Here is a 25,341-nt window from a genome sequence, read left to right on the forward strand (position 1 = left end):
CTAGGCCCGTGAGCCACAACTACTGAGCCTGCGCGTCTGGAGCCTGTGCTCCGCAACAAGAGAGGCCGCGACAGTGAGAGGGCCCGCGCACCGCGATGAAGAGTGGCCCCCGCTTGCCGCAACTAGAGAAAGCCCTCGCACAGAAGTGAAGACCCAACACAGCCATAAATAAATAAATAAATAAATAATTAAAAAAAAAATAAGTAGCTAGTCTGATCTGCTCTCTACTAGACATATATCTGGTAAGACTGATTTAATATCTGATGGGAAAGGTAGGGCGTAGAAAATCCTTTGCTCCCTTAAATTAAGCTAGAGTTTGGTGATTATTGAGGGAAATGGCTAGACATGCCATTTGATAGGCATGTTGGCTATTTATGCATTTTATTATAATCTTAAAAATTTTTGGAAGTTGAAAAGTATGTAAGTAAAAATGTTTCCAGTGTAGCAAATAAGTAAAAGCTCTCTTTAAAACAACTTTATTGGGACTTCCCTGGTGGTGCAGTGGTTAAGAATCTGCCTGCCAATGCAGGGGACACAGGTTCGATCCTGGGTCCAGGAAGATCCCACATGCTGTGGAGCAACTAAGCCCATGTGCCACAACTACTGAGCCTGCGCTCTAGAGCCCGTGAGCCACAACTACGGAGCCTGCGTGCCACAACTACTGAAGCCCACGTGCATAGAGCCCATGCTCTGCAACAAGAGAAGCCAACGCAATAAGAAGCCCACGCACTGCAACGAAGAGTAGCCCCTGCTTGCTGTGCACAGCAACAAAGACCCAATGCAGCCATAAAAAATAAATAAATAAAAACAGCTTTATCATGTCCACGTTGAATGCTCTTATGGGAGTGCAGATGTTCATGATCTTAATGCATCCTGTTGTGGATTTGATTGTATCCCCCCCAAATTCATATGTTGAAATCCTAACCCCCAAAGGTGATGGTATTAGAAGGTGGGGCCTTCAAGAATTGTTTAAGTCCTGAGGGGAGAAACCTCATGAATGGGATTAGTGCTTTATAAAAGGGGCTCCAGAGAGACCCTGAGCCCTTTGCAGCACGAGAGGACACAGTGAGAAGACTCCGGCTCTGAACCAGGAAGGGCACCTTCATCAGAACATGATCATGCTGGCACCTTGATCTCGGACTTCCCAGCCTCCAGAACTATAAAAAATAAATTTTTGTTGTTTATAATCCACCCAGTCTATGGTGTTTTGGTTTAGCAAATTGACTAAGATACCCCTTTATTTTCGAAGGTGACCTTTTTTGGAAATGGGGTCACTGCAGATGTAAATCGTTTAGTTAAGATGAGGTCATGAGGGTGACCTAATCCAGCATGACTGGGATCCTTATAAAAAAGGGGAAATTTAGACACAGAGACAGACGCATGTGAGGGAAGATGATGTGAGAGACACAGGGAGAATTTGGCCGTCTGCAAGCCGAGGGGAGAGGCCTGACAGATCTTCCCCTTACAACCCTTAGGAGGAACCAGACCAGGTGATACCTTGACTCTGAACTTCTAGCCTCCAGAACTGTGAGAAGATAAAGTTCTGTTGTTTAAGCCACTCAATTTTTGGTACTTTGTTACAGCAGTCGTAGCAAACGAATACATGTACTTTCTGGGTGTTTTTGTCCTACCAATCCCCAAATCTGAGTGGGGGGATGAGGGAACCCACCAGTTGCTCAAACTGAATGGTCAGAACCGACCCGTGAACTGAAACCTTCTGGGACTTTTTCCTTGGTGTCACCTTTGGCATTGTTCTTTCCCAAGGACTTGTTTTGCTAAGACTTAGGCAGCAGATGAAACAGCAGTCTTCTCACTTTTTTCCTGCTTTCACAAGCAGCTTAGTTTCCAGAGCTACATTTAAGACATAACAGACACTGAAAGTGCTTGCCAGACATTCACCTCCCCAAAGTTCAGCCTTGGATGATTCCTGTGTCCTTGAGGAAAATTAATAGGTGAGATCTGATTCCATCCAGGACCTCTGGCTCTTGGTTGCAGTGAGAGTGGTCCTGAAGCAGTCAAGCTTGTAAAGGCAGTTCCCAAAATAGATAGGGTTTGTTCCTCCTCAAACCAATGCTAACTCGTCTACAGAAATGAAGGGGGCAAAGAAAATGTATTTTTTATTATTAGTCAATATATATATATATTTATTTTATTTACTTTTTTTTTTAAATTCTTTTTCAGCCAGTACAGGCTACTCTGTCATCTTTGAAGATGTTAGATGTGGGAAAGTGGCCAATTTTCTCCCTTTGTTCTGAGGAAGAACTGCAGTTAGTTCGTCAGGCCTGTGTCTTTGGCAGCGCTGGCAATGAAGTTTTATATACTACAGTAAATGATGAGGTAATGTTGAAGAAAAAATTATATTTTCAGTAACGGATTTGCTGAATTGAAGATCTTGGGGGAACTAAGGAGTTAAGGAAGGAATTAAGGTAAAAAAAAAATGCACGGAGAGTAGATTCTTATTTATTAAATAATGAAGCAGTTTTCCTAGGGGAACTGTGCCTGTTTGAATGTACAGGTTTGTCAGAAATAGAACTGCTTGAACTAACTTTGGTTTTTCCCACAGATTTTTGTGCTTGGCACAAACTGCTGTGGCTGTTTGGGATTAGGTGATGTCCAGAGCACCATTGAACCTCGGAAACTGGAGTCTTTAAGTGGCAAAAAAATTGCCTGCCTCAGCTATGGGAGTGGTCCACATGTTGTCCTTGCAACAGCAGGTAACCTAGGAACACAGGGTGGAATTTTAGCCGTTGCTTTCTTTGTGGAGAAACAAGACTAGGACCACCCCTTACACTGAGAACATACTTTTTGATTGGCTTTCTGACTCTGCCCTGGGAACTTGACTGTGCTTTGGACAATATGAAATATCAATATCAATATCAAAGTAAGATAATGTAGCAGATGGAATCTAGCAGTCATTGGCACTTTGGGTGTAAGAATGACAGTGCGATAAGCCCAGTAAACTCCTTTTGTTTCTATGTGTAATTATTTTGCATTAGAATGCTGAACTCACTCAGGACTTTTTGAACTTGAGATTCTTGATCTATGAACAGAGCGATGAAAGCTAGATTCCAAGATCCCCTCTAACCCTTGGCGTTCTGTGATCCTGACTTTAAACAGTGACTGATGGCTCTAGTTGGTATTAGTAGTATAAGGAATGAAATATTCTCATGGCTATTTCATGCATTCAGACTGATAAGACAACATAATTAAAACATACCTTAGAGTTTCCCTCAAGCTGGGTATTCATTTTATTAGTGTTCTTTAAATGGAAAATAAATTTTATAAATACTCTCGTATATTTATTTCACGTTTTAAAAATAAGTTTTAGGGATTTTTGGTTGCCAGTAGTAGCAGGCTGGATTATTCACACCATTTCTGCACTGAAAACAAATACAAATTCTAGATAAAATATTTTTAAAAATTTTCTAAAAGCATCAGAACACTGATAAGGCAGAAAGGAATTATTAGACCAAACATATTTAAGAGAAAGTATGAACTAAGAAGTTAGAGGGGACCTTGAAGCTAATTTTGCCTTAAAGCCATCTGCCTATGCACTTAAACAGTGTTGTGGTCTGATGTACTTATGAGGTGAAGGGGTCACAAGTCAAAGACCTCACATGTTAGGCTGGGACCACAAAGGGCTACACTCTTAGGGCAAGGATGAGTCATTTCTTTCATCTCTAAGGGACTCAACAGAAGAATTCCTTGGCTCTGAGCAAAGCAAGGAGAAAAAAAAGAAAGAAAACCTCTCCCTGAGGTGTTGTATCCATGGATTTGTATTCCAATTCACCTTAGATTGGATGGTCCAAGAAATCTCAAGCCTTGGATTTATTAAAGAGGTACCTTTAAAGTGCCTTAAGAACATGAGAGAAGTTAATGCAAATTCTTTCTAGATGAAAGTACCTTCATTCTAGGCCTGAAGGAATATAATGCCATCAAAAAATAATTTTTCAATGGCAATTAGTAGCACATAGTCAAAGACAACCAGGTACAAGGAAACAAGGCACCCTGAATAAGAACCTGCAAAAAAGACAGCGAAAAAACAACTACTAAATATCAGATATTAGAATTACCAGACACCACTTATAAGATGGCTGTAGTTATTATGTTTGAAAAAATAAAAAATGAGCTTGAAGATACCTGAAGAGGTCATAGAAGACTTGAAAGAGAACCAAATAAACAATATAATTATCAAAATGAAAAAATCAGTGGACAAGTTTTGCAGCAGTTTGAACACAGCAAGATAAACTTAATAAACTGGAAGATAGATCAGAAGAAATTATCTGGAATGTAGCACAAAGAGACAATATGGTAGAAAAATACAGATGAAAGGAGTATATACTGTATTATTCCATTTATGTTAAGTTCAAAACCAAGAAAGACTAAATCCTGTCATCCAGGATGTATATGTGGGGGTCTTTTGGGGTGATCATAAGATTATATTTCTTGACTTGAGTGGTAGTACATGGATGTGTACTTTGTAATTATTTATAAAACTGTGTATATATTTTAAGAACTTTTCTGAATATGTATTATACTGCACAATAAGTAATATAACAAAGATTCAAAAAGTTAACTTGGAGATCATTTTTTTTTTTTTTTTTAAAGGAATTCCTTTATTTTTATTATTTATTTATTTATTTATTTATTTATTTTTGGGTGTGTTGGGTCTTCGTTTCTGTGCAAGGGCTTTCTCTAGTTGCGGCAAGCGGGGGCCACTCTTCATCGCGGTGCGCGGGCCTCTCACTATCGCGGCCTCTCTTGTTGCGGAGCACAAGCTCCAGATGCGCAGGCTCAGTAGTTGTGGCTCACGGGCCCAGTTGCTCCTTGGCATGTGGGATCTTCCCAGACCAGGGCTCGAACCCGTGTCCCCTGCATTAGCAGGCAGATTCTCAACCACTGCGCCACCAGGGAAGCCCTGGAGATCATTTTATAGATAAGGAAATTAAGGTTCAGAGAAGTTAAATGACCTTACAGTCTTTTGAATTTCAATCTTTTTTTTTTTTTTTTTTTCCTCTTACTCTTAGCAGCCTTTTCTCTGTTGTTTATTAAAAACCTATCTTCCAGCTATTATAACTGCATCCATTTAAATTTCGTCTTGTTGCTTTGAGGTAGAATGTAGTTAAACTTTCCAAATGTATTCTTTTATAAAATGAGTTCTGTGGAATAGGGAAGTTGATTAGCTTTTGCATATGAAGTTTTAGTTTCCTTTTGTGGAAGTGTGTAATATATATATTTTCATATAAGAATAGACGTTTTGAAAGTTGGTTATGTTTCTTTTTCTTTTCAGAAGGAGAAGTCTTTACCTGGGGTCACAATGGTTACAGTCAGCTGGGCAATGGGACAACTAATCATGGTCTAGTGCCCTGTCATATCTCTACTAATTTGTCAGACAAACAAGTCATTGAAGTGGCCTGTGGGTCTTACCATTCTTTGGTGCTAACATCTGATGGAGAGGTGAGAATCGTCGGCATAAATCTCACTGATCATAAGATTTCAATAAGATTTTAATTTCAGTACGATTATATAGATTCCTGTAGCAGTCCTGGAAATATGATCATTTGATTAAAATAACCACCTACCTCAAATTCAGTCTTAACTCTTGTTAGCAGTTCATAGTCATGGTGTTTATATTATGAAGTATGCCTGTATGTAGTAAGGATTTCTATAACTGCAAAATTTAAAAGGATGTATTGTTACTTCTATGTTGCTATACTCAAGGGGGTTATTTGCAAAAAGAAAAATCCCCAAATGCTGGAAAATACGGCTGAAGCAAAGTAGATATAAATTTTATAAGGATTATATGCTATTTGATTATAATCATTGCTGTTTGTGTAGGTAAATGCCAGTAACCTAATTTTATGAAGTAATATGCGTTGGGACTTCCTGGGCGGTCCAGTGGTTAAGACTTTGCCTTCCAATGCAGGGGGTGCGGGTTTTGATCCCTGGTCGGGGAGCTAAGATCCCACGTGCCTCGTGGCCAAAAAACCAAAACATAAAACAGAAGCAATATTGTAACAAATTCAATAAAGACTTTAAAAATGGTCCACATCAAAAAAATCTTAAAAGAAAAATAAAGTAATACATTTTGTAAGAATGCGTTCTATGAAAACCTCCCTGCCTGTGTTGTGAGCATTTATGGATATCAGGCATTTTGAGGGCAAAGATGAGGCACCGTAAGTGCCAATTGAGACACTTTATATATTAGTGTGTTTCATTTATTGATCTCTTCTTTCAAATAGGTATTTGCCTGGGGTTATAATAACTCCGGGCAGGTAGGGTCTGCATCAACAGCTAATCAGCCGATCCCTCGAAGAGTCACGGGCTGCTTACAGAATAAAGTAGTTGTGAACATAGCCTGTGGGCAGATGTGCTCCATGGCAGTGGTGAACACTGGGGAGGTAAGAAAGTTATTTCCTTTGTTGCTTAAAAAAGCCTGTCTGCCTTCTCAGTGTCATACCGACATGGAATGCTTCTTTTCGTCTTTCGTGGGCATTGAGTCTCTCATCTTCTCTCAGGTCTATGTCTGGGGTTACAATGGAAACGGGCAGCTGGGACTCGGCAGCAGCGGTAACCAGCCAACCCCCTGTAGGGTAGCAGCTTTGCAAGGCATTCGTGTCCAGCGGGTACGTCCACTGTTGGTTCACATGCTGCCTGTTTTTAAGGCTACGGGGGCAAAGATACCAATGTACTAAAAACTCAGTTATCTTAGCAGGATGAAAAGGTAAGCTGCTTGGCTATCTTGACTGAAGTAAAGGTTAAAGTTCTTTTCCTGAATTTAGTTGTAGATGTTTATCAGAAAATTTATATTTCCAGTGCACTCTCATACATAGCTGTTGGGATGTAAATTTTTATCATCTTTTCCAAGGAAACTTTGGCAGTATGTATCAAGAGGCTTAAAAATATTCATACCCTTTGATCTGTAATTCTACTTAAATCTAGGGCATTATCCTAAGGAACCAAAGAGAAAGTGACTTGCAGAAGGTATAGTAAAGATATAGCAAAAGAAAAAAGAATTGATAACAAATAATAGTAGCACAATTTGTCTAATCAAACAGTAAGTTAATGGTTAAATAAATTAATATCAATACTAAATCTATATTAACAGAAATGATGCTTACAAAGGATTTTTAATGGTAGGGAAATAATGCTATATGCAATGTTAAGTAAAAAGAAAGATACAGGACTGCTTATACAGATATGATCATTTTTTTAAAAAGCTATCAGTGCATATCTCTATATTTATATATAAATAGAAAAAAATCCAGATCTTGAGATGACTTTCATAATTATATTTTCCTATATTTTTTTCACATTGAACATCTTTTACTTTTATAATAAAAGGAGAAAATAATTCTTAAAAAATAGAAGCATCTATTTCTTATTCACTTCACACCACTTGATCTCTGTGAGCATAATGAATGCCGTATTAAAGGTGAATAAACTGCACTCTTGTCACTGAAGGACTCATGTTGATCTCACTGCAGTTTACACCACACACGGGGCCTAAGCTAGATCTGGAGGGATGTTGGTTAACTTAATGCCTGCCTCTCTGGCAGACTGCCTCTTCCCTTTTTTCTTTTCTTTTTTTTTTTTTTTTTCATTTTTTGATTCTTTACGTATCTTGTGAAACATGTTTCTTTCTGTTTGTAGGCCTGAGTGGATTTGGTTTTTCTCTTTCCAGGTTGCCTGTGGCTATGCACACACATTAGTATTAACAGATGAAGGTCAAGTGTATGCTTGGGGCGCAAATTCTTATGGCCAGTTGGGCACTGGCAATAAAAGTAACCAGTCCTACCCTACTCCTGTTGTTGTGGAAAAGGACAGGTAATATATGCATTTTCAAAATAAGTTCCGTGTTCTTTCGTGATTAAACTAAACTTAGGCATTGTATAGAATTATGGGCAATTGACTGCTAGCATTAGAATATTCTTGAACAAGACCATTCATTCCTGTTTAAAATTAGCTTTAGAATTTTGGGGCAAGTTGATTGATGTTAAATATTTTGTTTTCACATACCCATATTTCATCTATACCTCCAATAGCTACTTTACACCAACTACAATGACTAATCCTCCAACAGCTTTTCCACATTATTCTTCTCGCTCAAAAAAGACCTTTTCCCCCCATTCTCATTGTTTCCTATTTCACATTCTTAAGAAGAAGTTGATAACATTGGAGGTCTATCTTCTATGGTTTAGGAAGATGAAAGTATCTCAGATGGGGGTATAAAGCCATTCACGCAGCTACTTATAAAATTTGCCAGTTGAAAGGAATACGGCTGTTTCATTACTTCAACTCCCAGGCTATCACTGTGAAGCAGAGCAAAATGGTTAAAAAATTAAAACTGAGTGTGTGCACTTGTTTGCAAGGTTGTATTAAGTGAGTAGCATATCCAGAGTTTTCCCCCAGATTATCCTACTATTTTTCAAGGTCTCTTGAAATTTCTCAAACATGGATATATCACTGCCTTTTCACTCTTCATTTCTTGACACAGGAGCATGGAACAAGAACATTTTATTATCTGTTCCATTAAGCCAGGGTTGAAATCATTGTGGAAATTAATATTGCTGTTTTCATTTTTATTTTACATATTAATTTTTGCTATATCTGATTTTAAATAAATATATGGATAAATTATTTTGCATTTGTAGCAGTTCTTTTATATGTTTCTATTGGAATATTTAACAATGAAAATGAAGAACCAGATGGTCATTTTCAGCTCCCTTGATTTTCATTTGAGTATTGTGAACCTGGCTGCTTTTATTTAACCTATGTTAAATTGGTTAAAAAACCTTTTTTTCCCCCATATCTTACAGTAAGACCCTAGACTCCTTAAGAATTGGGGAAGAGGAAAGATAATGAAGGTCACGAGCTGGCAGGCACACAGGAGATGCAAGCAGCTGTGTTACTTTCATTTCTCTTAAAGGTGGTTCAGAGCCGCTCAGTAAAAAGAGAAGAGACAGTCTTGAGGCTTTGAATAATCACAAAAATGCCTCCAGCTAGCAAATCCAGTCAGTGGGGACTTGTAGTACTTAGACAAAATAGTGAAGAAGTGTTAAAGGATCCGAGGTAACATGGGTATAAAAACAGACTATCTGTATGGCACTTTACCATTTTTCTCCTGCTGCCACATTTAACATAAACTTGAACTCCTCTGTCTGGACTCACAGAGCCCGCTGCCATCTGCCCACCAGCGACGCGCCCCACCTTGCGCCGCTGGTCCTGACAGTCCGAGAGTGAGTGCCAGGTCTTCTGACTGTGGTCACGCTGGGACAGATAGACTGTAGGGCGGCTCAGTGGGAAAGAGCGAAAGAGGCAGAGAAGCAGGGCACGGAAGTTATGTGAGTGTCAGGGCACGTGGCACTGGAGAGTTATCTATTGCTTTCTGTCTTTTTTAAAAACTTCATAACTCAAAACATTTTTTTGAATTATATATGTAAAAAAAAGTAGAAATAGCTAAATACTTGCACACTTGGTCTTGTCCACGTAAACATGATTTTGGCTACGGATATCAGGGATGAGTTTTGAATGAGATGGTCCTGCTTTTCTCAGTTTTCCGTGCTTGAATTTCAGGTGGTGATTGCTGAGCTTGCAGGCTCTCCATTGCACAAATATTGCGAGGGAGGAACCTATAGGTTTGCTGGGACTTGTTCGGCACCTTCCCGCCCTTTTCAATGACTGAAACTTTGCAGATACGTTATGACTTATCTCTCAGGAACTCCTGACTCTTGGGGCCCATCACGGGGAGCCTTGGCTAATTAGAACAAACAGGATTGAACTTGGGGCGGGGTGGGTCGTCAGCTCTTGGTTACGTGTTCACAGAAGCGGAAAGGGGAAATCTGTCTACGTGGGATTATTTGCTCAAACAACAACCCAAGAAAAACCTGATTAAGTCTGTTTATGGTGAGGAATGCTAACACTTTATGTCACTGTTTATGTTCACATAGAAGTGATTTTAATAATTAAAATGATTCTCTTCTCTAACCCAGTCATTCCCAATCTTTCTGAATTTTCAGGACTTTGATTTACCAGCATGTCTTTAAAGTTCCCTAAAAACACAGTTTAAGTTAGATTGATCTAAAACTAACTTTGCCTTGAATTTTTGTGAATTTTGTGACTTCTTGAGGTCATTAGACATGTGTTGGCCTCTTACAGAACCAGGATTGGGAAACAGTGCTCTGGATCTTTTTATAATCATGATTTCTTCTCCATTATTCTCCTCCCTCACAAATTACCTTTTTTCTTTCCTCGTTGTTTTCTGTTTTGCCTTCTGTCTCACTCTCTGCTGTTTCATTTCTAGTACTTCTCAGACATTAAGCTGTGCCATTGTTGCGGATCATTCCGTTGAGGTGACACCAAACCTATTTATTATGAACATATAGTAATTTTTTTCCATTAAGAATGGCTACAAAATAAAGTGTGAAATATGCCAGACATCCTGACAGTAAAGGTTAGCGCAGTTTATAGTCATTGTCTATTGCATGTATGACTGGAAAATCTGAACTTCCACATTTGCTTCTTGGTATGAATCACATGTAAGGACAGATGACATCAGGCAAAGGCAGGGCGCCTTGGCTGATGGTCGAGTCCCAAGCTGAGACCTGAAGGTTCCCTCTAAACCTTCTCCACTCTCGTTGCTGTAGCGGCTGCTGCAGTCAGCCAAGCCTCAGCCCCACCCCCGACTTCCCGTGTGGCACTGGGTGTTCCAGGTAAATGCCCCAAGGCCATGCTCAGGGAGGGCCAGCTTTCCCAGCTTTTCTGCATCCTTAACCCCTGTGCTGTGGAAGCAGTGTCTCACCTCCTCTAATGAATGGCAAAGGCCGTTCCCCTCTCCTGGAGGCTAATGGTAAACATTTCAGAAGTGAATGTAGGGATGAAGTTGTTTTGATTTCCTGATGTTGGGTAGTTTAGCATAGAAGGACACGATTGTGTTCCAATCAGTTACATTTTTCATAGAACGTTATCAGGGAAAAGAGAGGCTGTCATTGTAAGTGGTCTCCCAAAGTGCTAAAGAACATTCCTGACCAAGGGCTTTGTGCATAATGACATTGAGGGGCAGTGAGTACATCTGTTGATTGGAACAGAGAGTGTGTGGGCAAAGGTGATTTGAGAGAGTGCTGGACATAGATGGAAGGCAAATTATGGAAGGCCTTAAGGTCATGTGTCTGGATTTTTGTCTTATGGGAAGTCAACGAAGGTTTGAAAGTAGTGATGAGAATGGTGTTTCAAGAGGATCGTTAACCTGCCAGCATTGTGCGATTTAGGTCGGGAGAGAAAGTCTGAGGCAGGGAGCCCTAAGAGTTGCGTTGGTCTGGGTATGGGTGTCCTTGATGAGGGTGTGGCAAATGGGAGGCACTACAAAGAAAGAATTGCTGTTATTTGTCAAGCGGATGTTCTGAACAAAGAGATACATGAGGAGGGAGAAGTCAAAGATGACCCTGAAGTTCTGAGCCTAAGTCACTGGGGAATGCTGGTACCATTGCCCGAGACAGAATCAAGATGGTACTTCACTTGGGGAAATAGTTTTTTTTCTTTAAATCTGTATGGTGGCTTAGTCTGAGAGAAAATAATTATTTTCAACTCAACAAAACAGTGGTTTCCACTAGGAAGTGTTCTGAGAACTACCTGCCTGTCAATCATGAACTTACTGAAATAGGGTCTAACATGTGGTTGATCCCAGAAAACTGCTCTCTTGGGTTCCAGATGATATAGTCCAGTGAGTCAGAACCACTGCACTTACTGTTTGCAGTGCGAGTTGAGGTGACCCACAGCATGCTTCATTTAACCCTAAAATTGGTAAAGTTTTGATGAAAATATTTATTGACCCTGGGTCAAGATGGCCCAAATCTTTCTGATCTGCTTTAGTAAGTAATGTTTTAAGAAAACAATTACATCACTTTTTTCTTTTTTTTTTTTTTTTTTTTTTTTTTTGGTCTTTGTTTTTGGTCTCTGCTCTCTTGGATTGTATTAATATTTGAATTTCAAAACAGGATGGTACATATTTTTATGGGCGTACTGGCTGGAAGTGGTAACAAGCAGACCTTCATGATACATAAGTGCCACTGAGGCATAGCTTACATATAAATAACTGTTGGGTGCCTGACAGTTGAGAAGCTTAGGTGTCTTAAGTCTTGTTTTTGTTTTTAATCAGTTAGACCTAAGGGAAGAAAAAATCACCTTGTTTCTTCTCCTGTTTACCGTGTTTACTTGGTGTGTGTTTGTGGACCTAGAATTACAGAGATTGCGGCCTGCCACTCTGCCCACACGTCTGCAGCCAAGACGCAGGGAGGGCACGTGTACATGTGGGGCCAGTGCCGGGGCCAGTCGGTGACCCTGCCTCACCTCACCCACTTCTCCTCCACCGACGACGTGTTTGCCTGCTTCGCCACGCCCGCCGTCACCTGGCGCCTCCTGTCCGTGGGTGAGCTGACCGCTGTCCTTCGGGGTGGTGGCCTGCAAGCCAGGAGGAGAACTTCTGGTGTTTTCATTTTTTGATAGTGAGGACTTTGTTCAGTGCAGTGTCAGGCAATTTATGTCCCTCTAATGAGCTCCTGTGAAAGGGAACTCATTGGATCGATTCATTTTTCTCAAAAGTATTAGAAATCAGTATCTCATACCAAATTAAAAGTCCTTTGGATTGCTTTCTGATGTGACTGGGAAACTATAGCTTTTATTTTTAGCTGGTATATTTACTCAGACTTTCAAAAATTTTATTTAGTGTGGTGGTTTGGGACTTTAGTTGTTTTGCCAGATTTATAAGCAGATGTGTCTGAGGTTCTTATCCTTAATGATTGCAGCAGCGGGAATCTGTATTTGGGAAAACAGCGCATAGCTCAGTGGGGCAGTTATTTGGGGAACTGGTGTTTTCGTGTCAGCAGAGCCGTGCTGGGCCTGCGTCCTCCTTAGAAAGCGCTGGTGTCGCCCCCCGCCCCCCAGAACCTGACGGCCACCTCACCGTGGCTGAGTCCCTGAAGAGAGAATTTGACAATCCCAGCACCGCAGACCTGAGATTTCTGGTGGATGGAAAGTACATTTATGCGCATAAAGTCCTTCTCAAAATTAGGTAAGGAATCATTTATTCCAAGAATTGAAATAAATGTTTGTTGTTTTCTAGTTCCAAGGAACTATGTTAGGCACGTCTGTGATTCTGAAAAAAGGTAAGGCTCTCTTTGCCCTTATGAGCATGCCCTGCAGCGGGGGAAACACATTATACGTGGCATTTCTTCTGTACTCTCTGTTTTCTTTTTTTTAATATATATCTTTATTGGAGTATAATTGTTCTACAATGGTGTGTTAGTTTCTGCTGTATAACAGAGTGAATCAGCTTTACGTATACATATATCCCCAAATCCCCTCCCTCTTGCGTCTCCCTCCCACCCTCCCTATCCCACCCCTCTAGGTGGTCACAAAGCGGGGAGCTGACCTCCCTGTGCTATGCGGCTGCTTCCCACCAGCTATCTATTTTACATTTGCTAACACTGAACATTTAGATGCTTGAAAAAAGAGAAGAGCAGCAAGGTCGGGAGTAAAGCTAACACAGAGATTTTTAAAAATCACTTTTATTGATGTATAATTTTTGAGCAACTGCATCCATTTAAAATGTGCGGTTTGAGGAGTTTTGACATTCGTATACTCGTGGGAAACCACTGCCCCAAATCAGGACACAGAACGTTTCCATCACCCCTCAAAGATCCCTGAGGCCCCAGCCCTGGGGCAAGCACCATCTTCTTTCTGTCACTATAGATTAGTTCGCATATTCTAGAAGTTTAGGTAACTGTAATTATACAATATGCATTCTTTTCTGCCTGGCTCCTTTCTCTTAGCATAGTGACTTTGAAATTCATTTCGTTGCTGTGTAACAGATATTTAAATCCTACTTCAGTGAATCACAAACTCAATACGGCATTTTAGTCTCAAGCTCACTTCTTAGTAAGGTCAGGCTGTGCAGTATTTGTTCACTCTCACTGCAGCCCATAAACCTTCATAGAAGTGGGGAGGTTACGGTTTGCTAGGGCTGCTGTGACAAAGTTCTGTAGACTAATCTGTTGCAACAACAGAAGTTTATTCTCTCATGGTTCTGGAGGCTAGAAATTCAAGATCAGGGCTGTGTGGGCTTCCCTGGTGGCGCAGTGGTTGAGAATCTGCCTGCAAATGCAGGGGACACGGGTTCGAGCCCTGGTCTGGGAAGATCCCACATGCCGCGGAGCGACTGGGCCCGTGAGCTACAACTACTGAGCCTGCGCGTCTGGAGCCTCTGCTCCGCAACGAGAGGCCGCGATAGTGAGAGGCCCGCGCATCGCGATGAAGAGTGGCCCCCGCTTGCCGCAACTAGAGAAAGCCCTCGCACAGAAACGAAGACCCAACACACCCAAAAATAAATAATAAATAAATAATAAATTTAAAAAAAAAAAAAAAAGAAAAAAAAAAAAAAAAAAGATCAGGGCTGTGCACAGAGTGAGCTCTTTCTGAGAGCCCTGAGCAGGAATCTGTTGCGTGCCTCCGTCCCAGCTCCTGGTGGTTTGCTGGTAGTCTTCGGCAGCCCTTGGCTTGTGGCAGCGTAACTCCAGTCTTCACACGGCATTCTCCCCATGTCCAAATCCCCCCTTTTGTAAGGACACCGGTCCTATTGGATTAGGGTCCACCCTAATGATCTCCTTTTAACTTGATTACCTCTGTAAAGGTCCTTTCTCCAAATACTGTTATAGTGAGGTTAGGACTCCAGCCTATGAATTTGGGGGATACAATTCAACTCATAACAGGAGGAGAAGAAACAAAATTACTCAAGAGTTTATGAAAATAAACCTACCTGATTTCTGTAAGTGCTGCCCCGCGGACGTGGTGTGGGAGGGCCCCTGGGAGCTCGTGGCCGCGGAGGCAGCTGCCCCGCAGCAGGTTAGCATTTGCAGCCTCGTCGAATAAACGACCGCAGACTTCCGGCCGGCAGGGGAAGCCAGGGGCCCGGCAAGGACACGGAGTTGCGTGGTGCTGTGTTTTTCCTTTCTCCCTGTTAGTTGTTTCCCCTTTAACCGCCACGAGCACACGCTCCGCAGGAAGGTCATTGGCTCTTGCCCAGAAGCCAGGACCTGACGCGCTTCTTTCTTCCTTCAGGTGTGAGCATTTTCGCTCTTCGTTGGAAGACAGCGAGGATGATATTGTAGAAATGAGTGAATTTTCATATCCTGTTTACCGAGCCTTCCTGGAGTACCTGTACACAGACAGCATCAGCCTGTCCCCCGAGGAGGCCGTAGGTAATCACCAGCAGACTTGACCAAGAGATTGGCAGAAAGGTGCTTCGCGTAGAGCCTAAAAGGAAGTGGCTGTGAGGGTAATCACAGAAGCAGTTCTCTTTTTGTGTGTTGAACCCAAACGCTTTTCCCTTGTTCCCACTTCACACAAAGGTTGACTGGATGGATAAAATGAGACATGGATGAATTATGAAACCATCAGCACTGTGGGACAGGTGCCATTCTTCCTGAATTACTAGATACTGTACCCGACTTTTTAGCTACCACACAGCTGCTGCCTTCAAGATACTTACATTATAAAAATGAGAAAATGCATGTAATAGGCAGCCCTGCTGGTCTCCATAACTGTGACTGTCCCTTTGGGACCACCCACTGTGATCTGGTGCATCACTGCACCTCAGGTTTACTGACGGTAGGAAAGCAACCCAGGGCGTCCAGCGGGCACAAGGTGAAAACAGACTAAATTTCAGTTTACAGCTGTCAGCAATATTGTTGGCCCGTGGGACAGAGAATTAAGGAGTTACTTCTGTAAGGAACTGGAGAAAGAGTTCAGCTCTCAAATTTTTCAATTAAATATTCATTTTACATGTATAAATCCAATAACACTTTTTTTACCAGATCAGCATTTAATTTTCCTTAGGTAAAAAAAGTCTGATTTCTTAAGTTTTATAGTTTTCCTTCCTTTCTCCCACAATACTTGAGGGCCCGGGGCCCACTATGTGCCGTGCTCCCCTCGGCACCTATGAATGAGACAGACCGACACCCTGCTCCTTTGGAGCTGCTGCTCGGAGGAGGGAGACCAGCCCTAAACAAAGAAAGAAAAGCAGTCAGCTGGGAGGTCAGGGAAGGCCTCTGTGAGGACGTGTGCTGAGCAGAGAGCTGGGGGAAGCATGCAGACGCCCAGGTGAAAAGTGTTCTAAACAAGGGAGATAGCAGGTGCAAAGGTCTGAGACAGGAACATATGTAGCACGTGGAGGAGGGGGAGGGGGAGGAGCGGGAGGAAGAGGGGGGAGGGGGGGAAGGGGAGGAAGAGGGGGGAGGAGGGGAAGGGGAGGAGGAAGACCCGGGTGGTTTGGAGGGAGAGAGTGAGACCGGCAGTCGGAGGAATTGAGGCCAGGCAGCTGGGTCTGGGCAAGACCAGGTACAACCTTGGAGGCCACTGTGAAGGGCTCGAGTTTTATTCTTGGCGTGATGGACAGCCCTGGAAGGTTTTGAGCCTGAGGGTTGCGTTATTCAGGATTTGCTTTAGCAGTAAAATGGAAAAAGGACGTGGCTTAAACAAGACAGTTTCTCTCTCTGTCACACAGGGGTGCAGTGCAAGGCATCCTTACATGTGGCCCCTGCACTCATGGCCAAGACCACATGTGCATTACAGGCAGCAGGGTGGAGGAAGGGACAGTGACAAGGGGCAAAGGGCAAATCCCAGTGTTGGTTAAGGAAGTCCCACTTCTTTTAAACCATGGACCAGAGATAACCAAGGCCTTAACTCAGCTGCACAGGAAGTTGGGGGGAGTGGTCATTTCTAGATGGTCATGGCTCAGCCACGTAGTCTGTGATTTTGGAAGAAAGGGAGAGTGGCTTTGTGCATATGTGAAGGGAGAGGCGCCAGCAGCTTCTACTCCAGGGGTGAGAGGATTTGCTTTTAAAAAATCAGTAACTGTAATGGTTGAGGTATAAGATGGTGGTGCCCTGCGTTAGGGTGGTCTAGCAGTGGAGGTGTTGCAAGAGATCAGATTCTGAGTATATCTTAAATAGGGAGCTGACAGGATTTGTTGGTGGATGGGATGTGGGTTTTGAGGGAAAAAGAGAGAAGGATGATTGCTCTGCAGTATTTGGCTTGAGTGTGGAGAGCACCAGGTTTTGCTCTTGAGTTTGAAAAATCAAAGGAGTTTGAGCTGCTTTTTAGACGTCTGCGTGGCAGGTTTTTTTTTTATGGGCCCGCCCCTCAAGTTTGCAGGGCCCTGGGCAAGAGTCTAAATGGAGGCCTATGCACCATTTGTCTAAAAATTTAAAGTTATATGTCAAGCTAACAAGCTTCAGATAAAATATGTTCAATCCTCATACCTTGAAAAATATACCTTTGTCAAGAACTGAAAGGCCAGGTGGGAATTTCAGCTGGAATTTAGAGTTATAGGATGCTTGGAGTTCTCTGCTGGGACACAGTGGCACAGGAAGGACAGGCCTCTGGCCTCCAGCTTAGGACCTGCCGTCTTCCTTTACCCACCCCCAGTTACATCCTGCATCCCAGGGGTGTGTGGGCATCCCAGCCTGCATGTCCGTGTCCCAGTCAACCCCTCCGGCCACCCCTTGGGGCTGGGGGTCTGCACATGGTCTGGAGGGGAGGAAATACCGACATATGTGGCTTCAGGGCTGATTATTCAGGGAATCCCAGGGTCCCAGGAGCACAGAGTGTGGTCTAGGAGTGGGCACTTGGCTCCTTGGCCAGCCTGTGGAGAGGGGGGTGCCTAGAACGGGTGCAGAGCTGCGTCCCCTGGAGCAGAGGCTCAGGGCAGTACACGTGAGTACACGCATGCGTGAGTCTGATGCTCGGAGTGTGTGGGGCTGTTGATGTGAACTTGGGAGTTGTTGAGAACTGACCAGGAACAATCAGGCCATTCACGGCTCTCAAGATTTCAAAAGATTTCAGAGGGCCATAGGCCTTTCTTCTATAATTTTGATAATATTTGTCATGTTACAATGAAAGCAAGTTTCTACCAAACTTAGTAGAAATTTCTACCAAACGTACAAAACTTATTAGCAGATATAAAAACGGTTAATGTTGTAAGGTTGATGAAATCCTGGCTCTCTGTCCTTTGGGCCCTCTATGAAGTACCTTCCGTGAAAGGTTATTGTGAAGTAAACGTGACAATATTCCAGAATCAGGATTCAGCTAGCCTTTTGATCAGGTGGCAACCAGGACTGGATTAGACCCGGCGAATGTACCACTCCAAGGGTGTAGTAGGACTGCTGAGCCCACGGTGCTTGAACCCCGATCACGCAGGGGCCAAAGGCACCCTCACAGCATCTCTAGCCAAGCTACGTAACCTGAGTGCCACTCATTTCACCAGTGACAAAGTGTTTGTAGCATTCTTTATGCTAATTAACACGCCCTCTAATGAAGATTTAGGTAGCCATAACTGAAGCCCCTGACAAGGGCCTTTCAAATGCAAACTGACCGACCATTCTTGATTAGAGTGCTTCATAGTGTCCCTTGGGGTAGATTAAAATTAACTTAAGCATCTAAATCACTCTATGTTGAGTTATTGGAAAGCAGATGACAGATAATATAACAGGAATCATCAGTTTTTACAGACGGTATTTAAAACTGAGGGGCTGGAGATCATTTAGGGAAATAAGTGAAATAAGAATCTGAACATTGAACTCTGGGGCATTCAAATACTTGGAAGTCAGGAAAAATGGTCCAGCCAGGAGACTGACGAGTAACTCATGAAGGAGAAGAAAACACGAGCAAGTAACACGGCATTTCGAGAAGGGGAGCCTCCTCAATGCCATCAAATTCTGTGTAAATGTTGAGTAAGATGAAATCAGAGGATAGCCCCTTGGGTTTGGCACCATGGGAGCCATTAGTGACCATCACAGGTGTGGTGTCAGGGAGCAGAGGGGCTGGGCTTCTGCTTAAGGTGAGGACAGGAGGTGAGAGAACAGAGGCAGCAAACAGAGACCGCTCTCCCCAGGAGGCTCGCTCAGGAGAGGAACAGAGAAACGGGGCAGGGTCGCAGGAGGCCTGAAAGGCGTTTCTTTTCTTTTTGAAGATGGGCACTATTACAGCACGTGCGAATGCTGCTGGAGAAGATGTTGATAATTCGGGGGAATGGCTAACTAGAGGAGCATTTCTGAGGAAGAGACTAGGGCCATGTTCACTTGCTCCTGTTTTTCCACAGCTACTTGTTTGTGTACTGCACTCGCTCAGTGCAGCTGCGTTCTCAGGTAGAGAGAGCCACATGCTCAGAGTGTAAGTAAGCCCAAGTCTCTATTTCCACAGCCCTTCACTGAGGATTATATTCAGAATCATCTCTGACAGGCTGAGTGAGTTTAAATCAGGGTGCTTGAGATCACTCCCCTAAGAAAACATCTCTTTCCACCAGGATTGCTAGATTTGGCTACATTTTACAGAGAAAATCGTTTGAAAAAACTCTGCCAACAAACTATCAAGCAAGGAATCTGTGAGGAGAACGCCATCGCGCTGCTCTCGGCCGCCGTGAAGTATGACGCTCAGGTAAGAAGGGCATCCTTTCGAGGAGCTCACCTTCTGGAGGAAATGGTTAGCTGTCTCCTTCCTGCCTTAAACTAAAAGAAAGTCTAAGTAAATTAAAGATCTAAGGTAAACAAAGTACCAGAAAAAATATAAGGGAATGTTTATATATATATAAAGTTAGGGTGGACCTCAAGGGCAGAAACCATAAAAGAAAGGATTGATAGATCTGATCTCAAAAAAACAAAAATGTTTATACACAAAAAAATAAAGAGAAAAAAACAAAGTAAATGATACTCTGGGGAAAATATTTGTAATGTCACGAAGCAAGTTCACCATAGTTAATGTATAATTCTTAAAAAAAACAAAAAGAAAACATGAGCAGTTTGATGGAAAAAAATGGACCAAATGGATTTGTGAACAAATGAAAAATATAAATGAAAATAAGGTATAATGTTTCAACTGTCAAACCAGGGAGTCTATTTTTAGAAATAGTATAGGCTCAGGATAATGGGTGTTCTCCTAAACTGCTGAGGAGAATGCAAATTAGTATAATCAGTCTGGGAGGCTGTTTGGTATAATATGTATTAAAAGCTTCAAAAATGTAATTCTTTAAGGAATTCAGTTATAGAAACTTATCTTAAGGAAGTAACCATGGATTCAGACAAAGTTTTAGCTTCAAAGATGTTTCCTGCAGTGTTGTTTATAATTTTTAAAAATTGGAAAAAGTCAGTGTGAACAGGAAAGGATTGTTTAAACTAAAAAATGTTAATACTATCCAACATATATCATTGACTGAAGAACTGTGCTCCTATTTTTTAAATAAGTATATTTATTTTTATTTTTTAAATAAAAATAGTAAAATAAATTTTTTTTAAGTATAAATAGCTGAATTTAAAAAGACCAAAATTTATTATCTACATAGGAAAAAAGACTGAAAAATACAGTCAGTGGTTATCTTTGAATGGTGGGATTGTGGATGATTTTTATTTCCTTATCTTTGCTTGTTTTTCCTGAACTTTCTACAGTGACCATGTATTGTTTTGATAATAAAGAAAGGAAAGAAAACTTGTCTTAGAGTTAAATCTTTAGGAAACAGGCCATACTTTTTGGAGTCGATTTCCTTAAGGATATCCTTTCCTTTGGTCAGAAAACAGGGACATTTTAGTCGTGGGCAGAAAAAAGGTTATAACTTCTTTTCTGCTTATATAAGTAATAATGTGCTTATTAAAGAAAATTTGTAAAATACAAAAAGTATGAGGAAGGAAATGACTCCTCAACCAGAGGACACTAACATTTTCATACAGCTCCTTCTGATTTTTTCCTAGGTTATGTATTGCGTTGGCCAAAAAGTTCGTTTGGGTTTTTCCGTAACATCCTACGGAAAAACCGGGACGAACTTTTTGGCCAACCTAATATATATTTCTAAATACTAGATTTTTTTCACTTAACATTTAAAAAAATCTTACCCACCTTGAACCATTGACATTTACAAGCATAGTGAATGTTCGTCTTTCATCAAGGTAATAATACTTTGGGCACTTACAACACGCAGAAGGCTTCATGGCCAAACAATAACTGTGCTTTTTCAAGAGTTTGTTAAAGTCATGCTGATAATACTGGACTCTGGTGGGCTGCCTCAGATGATGAGATTGTGGGCACATAGTGTTTCCATCTGAACTAGAATTAATGTCCAAGACTTCTTCATATTCCCTGTTTATGTGAATTATTTGTATGGTTACCATTCAGCCCTGTTTTCTAGAAAGCAACCTCCCTGAGCAAATGGCAAGGACTTTGTTTTGCTCACAACCATATCCCTAGTGCCTAGGATAGTGCCTGACACATAGTATGTGCTCATTAAATATTTGTTTAATGAATGTTCAACTTTGCCTGTAGAGGCACTGTATTTTACTACAGGCTGTCTAACTGTGGTACCCTAAATTAGTATAATAGACCACAAGTAAAATAGACTCAATGTATACTTAATATAAAAGTTTTTATAAATCAAGAACAGTATATTTGAGTTGACTAGTATTGTTACTTGCTGACTCTAATAAGCAAGAAACAGACCTTTTCAGCAAATTATCCCTCATGCTTGACTACACTTAATATGTAATTAATACACACCAGGGATTATTTGAAGCACAGTTCATATCTCGTTTAGTTCTCAAAAGAACCTTATTAAGAATATATGTATTATTATTTGTTCCAGTTTACAAATGAGGAAGCTGAATCTCAGAGAGATTAAGTAAATTCTTAGTAAGCTAATAATTGTAAAGCTGGAATGCAATCCAATATTGGACAAATTTCAAAACCACACATTTTACTATTCTCTATTGCCCCCATATTTTAAAATCAGCAATGTTTATTCATTGATTGAACAAATATTTCCTGAGTGCCCATTAAGTGCCTGGCATGGTTCTAGGCACTAAGGGTACAGGAAGTGAACAAAACAGACCAAAATCTCTGCCTTCCTGGAACTTTCTGGTGAGGGCAATAGATGACGAATACAATATATGGTCTGTTAGGTGGTGATAAATGATATAAAAAAGTAAGTTAGAGAAGGGCAATGGGGCAGTGGGGGGCAGGCTGAGATTAAAGCTGAAGTTTTAAATCGTGATCCGGGAAGGAAGGTCTCACTTAGAAGGAGACTTGAGCAAAGACGTTAAGGAGGCATGGCAGGAGCTGCGTCAGGAGGGCAGCATAGCCCAGGGTCGGAGGCATATCAGAGTCTCCGCAGGCTGGCCTGACATTAGCTCTCATTTCTCTCAGACCAAAAAAGTGTCCAGCCATCTTATTTCTGATTCTCAAGTTTGCAGATCTAATCAAGAGAATCACTACAGTACTATTTTTTGGCCTGGCGTACATTACAGTAAGCCAGAAATCACCAATCTGTGCAGTTTCTCTTAGCAGAAAGTCATGATTTCTTCAAAGCATTTTCCCACTTCAGATTATTGCAGCTATGTGCGATCTGATGAAATCTAATCATCCCAGCCTTTATCTTCTTGTAAAGGAAAAAGAGCAGTGGCCTGTTAATGACTTCAGAGAAGCATTTCCCAAGATGACTGTTTTATGGCTTAAGCTTTTCTCACAAACTCTTTACAGGTAAAACTATTTAAGCCCCTAAAAGAATATAAAAGAGGAGTGTTGGGCTCAACATAAAGAAAATCTTTTAAACAGTTTACTCAATGCATTCATGCAATAAATAAATATTTATTAAACAGACAAACAAGAGGAGTGTCGTACTCTGCATAAATATTGAAAGTGAAATGAACAATACATCTAGGTGCCTATCTCCGGGAAGAAAAAGTCTCATTTTTTGCATTGGTTAGTGTGGAGGCACTTGAATGCTTTACTCTGTTATTTAAATTTTTACAAGCATAGATTCATATTAGCTATGTAGTTTTACAACTATTCTTTAGGCATTGCTGTCCCAACATTTCTTTCTGCTGGCCATCAAATCCTTTTTCCTTGCCTATGTGTTTTAGGAATTTTTGTGCTACGTTGCATTGCACTGGGATATGTGAATTTGTTAAAACAGATTTGTTTATTTGTTAAATTTCTGTTGTCATTCCTAGGATTTAGAAGAATTCTGCTTCAGGTTTTGCATAAACCATTTGACTGTAGTAACACAGACGTCAGGCTTTGCAGAAATGGACCATGATCTCTTGAAGAACTTTATCAGCAAAGCAAGCAGAGTTGGAGCCTTTAAAAATTAATCCTCACCTGCAGGAAAGAATTTTTAGCATTTCCATTTTCCCTGCAAAAGCCAGAGAATAATTTCTCTTTAATAGTATTTATGATGAGCTTCATTTGGCTGAATACTTAATGTTCTGTCAAGAGAAGGATGGTGGTCAGTCTTCCCCACCTTTTGAAATCCACAATCTAGAGAGAAGGCATTAAATGCTCTCTGATCAGATGGGACTAAGCTCAAGGGAAAAAAGTTGAAATGTCTTACTATACTTACCATTTCCTCTTTCGAGTCACTTAAGTTGGAGACTTTTGGTAGGTACATGGGTCTAAGTATATGCTGTTCTGGCCAAATTTCCATATTCAACAGGCTGATACCACACAGATAGCTTGACAAGGAATGCTGTCACTAGCACACTTGCAGCATCCAGCACAGTGCCTTGCATAGAGTAAGGCACTCAGCTTATTATATGAATCTTAATTATGCCCCAAGAACAGCTTTACTTGTGGGATACTGGATGAAGGAATAACGTTCACAAAACGAATTTAAAACATCTGAGGCTCATATTCTTCTGTACCTCGCTCTGAGAAATAGCGGCTAATTTCGAGCGTTAATTGGAATTCACAAAAGGCCTTAGCAATTAAATTGTCAAAGACCCAAGGGCTAATTTTAATTCCCTCTTTACTCTGAGTCATTAATTTCTCACACGGGGTTATCGAGTAAGAAGTGTACTATCTTTGAATGAATGTTGTTTCTGGGCTCATTTGCCTTACATAATTGCATAATGTCCTTTACTTTTGTGTGAAGAGAGATTTGCCTCTGTAAGTAAAAACGATTTTGTTTTTCTTGTAGTTGACTTTTATGTCACTGTAAGGTCTTTTAACTTGGCACAGTGTAATTACAAAGTACTAGCCGAAAAGGAACTATGCTTACATTTCATGGACAGCCACTAGTAAGAGAGAGATAAATTTATACTGTTTAGATCAAGTTACCCAACTACAAATGAGAAACTGGAACAGGATGTAGGATGTAGAGTCTCCTAACATGTATTTTCACAATATGATACTATGTAGAGAAACCTCTTTTGGAAACCTTGTTCTGATGCTGAACTGTTTGATAATAAAGTGCTTATTTGCAGATAATAGAACAAATGTGTGTGTGTGTTTTAATTCTTCAGAAGCAGCAAGATTCTGTCAACCTTATGTCTCTTAGATATACAGAAATCCATGTGATATAAGCTTATTTTTTAAAGCAGTTACTCAGATAAGGCATCATAGCGAACCCTACCCTAAAACGTAAATGGCTTCTAAACAACTAATTCTAATCAACGGTTCATATGATGGCCCATGAATGTTCTTTATTGGTGAGGTCACTTTTGAATCCTTAGTTTCTTTTTGTTTATCCGTTTTTGCAGACCTTGTCTGGTAGAGGCAAAGGAGTCTGGATGCCTCCAATTCTAAATCAGAATCCCATTTTTGGAACTGTGTAGTATTTGTTATTTTATTGGGTTGGCCAAAAAGTTCGTTCTGGTTTTTTTCCGTAAGATGTTACAGCCTTACACCATTTGTCTGTCTGTTTTGGTAGGTTAGCTGTTCTCTCCAGCAAAGAAACATTGAGGCCTGGGTATTACCAGTCGCCATCAGTTCTCACAGTCAGACGTCCACAGGCTTCATTTCCAACTTGTTCTCCTCACCCCACTATGCTTGCTGTCACTGACCAAAAAGCCTTTATATTTTAGTGTCTTCCCAAACCTTGTCTTCCTCTTTCTTGCCCTTTTCTGACAGGGTCTTCTGAAGTTCCTCAGTGCCTTTTTCTTTTATGAACTCATTTCATGGAAATATTGGACCACCCAAAGGGAACCACCCAAAGGGAACCACCCAAAGGTAAGTTTATTGAGGGATGAAAAATGGATTACCCTCCACGAGACTCCCCAGTGGGTCACTGCTCTGCCAGAGTACACGTTAGTAAGAAGGGGTGGGTGGAGTTTTATCTAGAGTTCCTCTAAGCTTGTTATGTGTAGGTTGCACTGCTCTGTATCTCCGTGCTGCTTATCTCTGGGCATAGAATAATCTATGAAATTTTTACAAAATATAGATTCAAGGATTCTAACTCAGTATGTTTACGAAGCTCCACAAGTAATTTTGATGTTTAGCCAAGGATGAGAATCACTGGTTTAGCTCTTAAAACCT

The 25,341-nt window shown here is 41.1% G+C and overlaps 1 protein-coding gene across 7 annotated transcripts in view; it reads left to right on the plus strand.

Moving 5' to 3' along the window:
* RCBTB2 (RCC1 and BTB domain containing protein 2) overlaps positions 1-24,297 on the plus strand; it is a 43,761-nt gene extending 19,464 nt beyond the window's left edge. For all 7 annotated transcript variants that reach the window (XM_036831485.1, XM_036831486.1, XM_036831491.1 and 4 more), the window contains 11 exons: positions 2,182-2,337; positions 2,564-2,714; positions 5,291-5,457; positions 6,243-6,401; positions 6,519-6,626; positions 7,685-7,827; positions 12,234-12,424; positions 12,940-13,066; positions 15,112-15,251; positions 19,355-19,485; positions 23,040-24,297. In XM_036831485.1, coding sequence (XP_036687380.1) covers positions 2,182-2,337; positions 2,564-2,714; positions 5,291-5,457; positions 6,243-6,401; positions 6,519-6,626; positions 7,685-7,827; positions 12,234-12,424; positions 12,940-13,066; positions 15,112-15,251; positions 19,355-19,485; positions 23,040-23,180 — 1,614 coding nt within the window. In that variant the 3' untranslated portion in view covers positions 23,181-24,297. The remainder of the gene's footprint in view (positions 1-2,181; positions 2,338-2,563; positions 2,715-5,290; positions 5,458-6,242; positions 6,402-6,518; positions 6,627-7,684; positions 7,828-12,233; positions 12,425-12,939; positions 13,067-15,111; positions 15,252-19,354; positions 19,486-23,039) is intronic.
* The last annotated feature ends 1,044 nt before the right edge of the window (positions 24,298-25,341 follow it).

This window comes from Balaenoptera musculus, chromosome 18 (genome assembly GCF_009873245.2).
Source record: "Balaenoptera musculus isolate JJ_BM4_2016_0621 chromosome 18, mBalMus1.pri.v3, whole genome shotgun sequence".
Taxonomy (NCBI): Eukaryota; Metazoa; Chordata; class Mammalia; order Artiodactyla; family Balaenopteridae; genus Balaenoptera; species Balaenoptera musculus.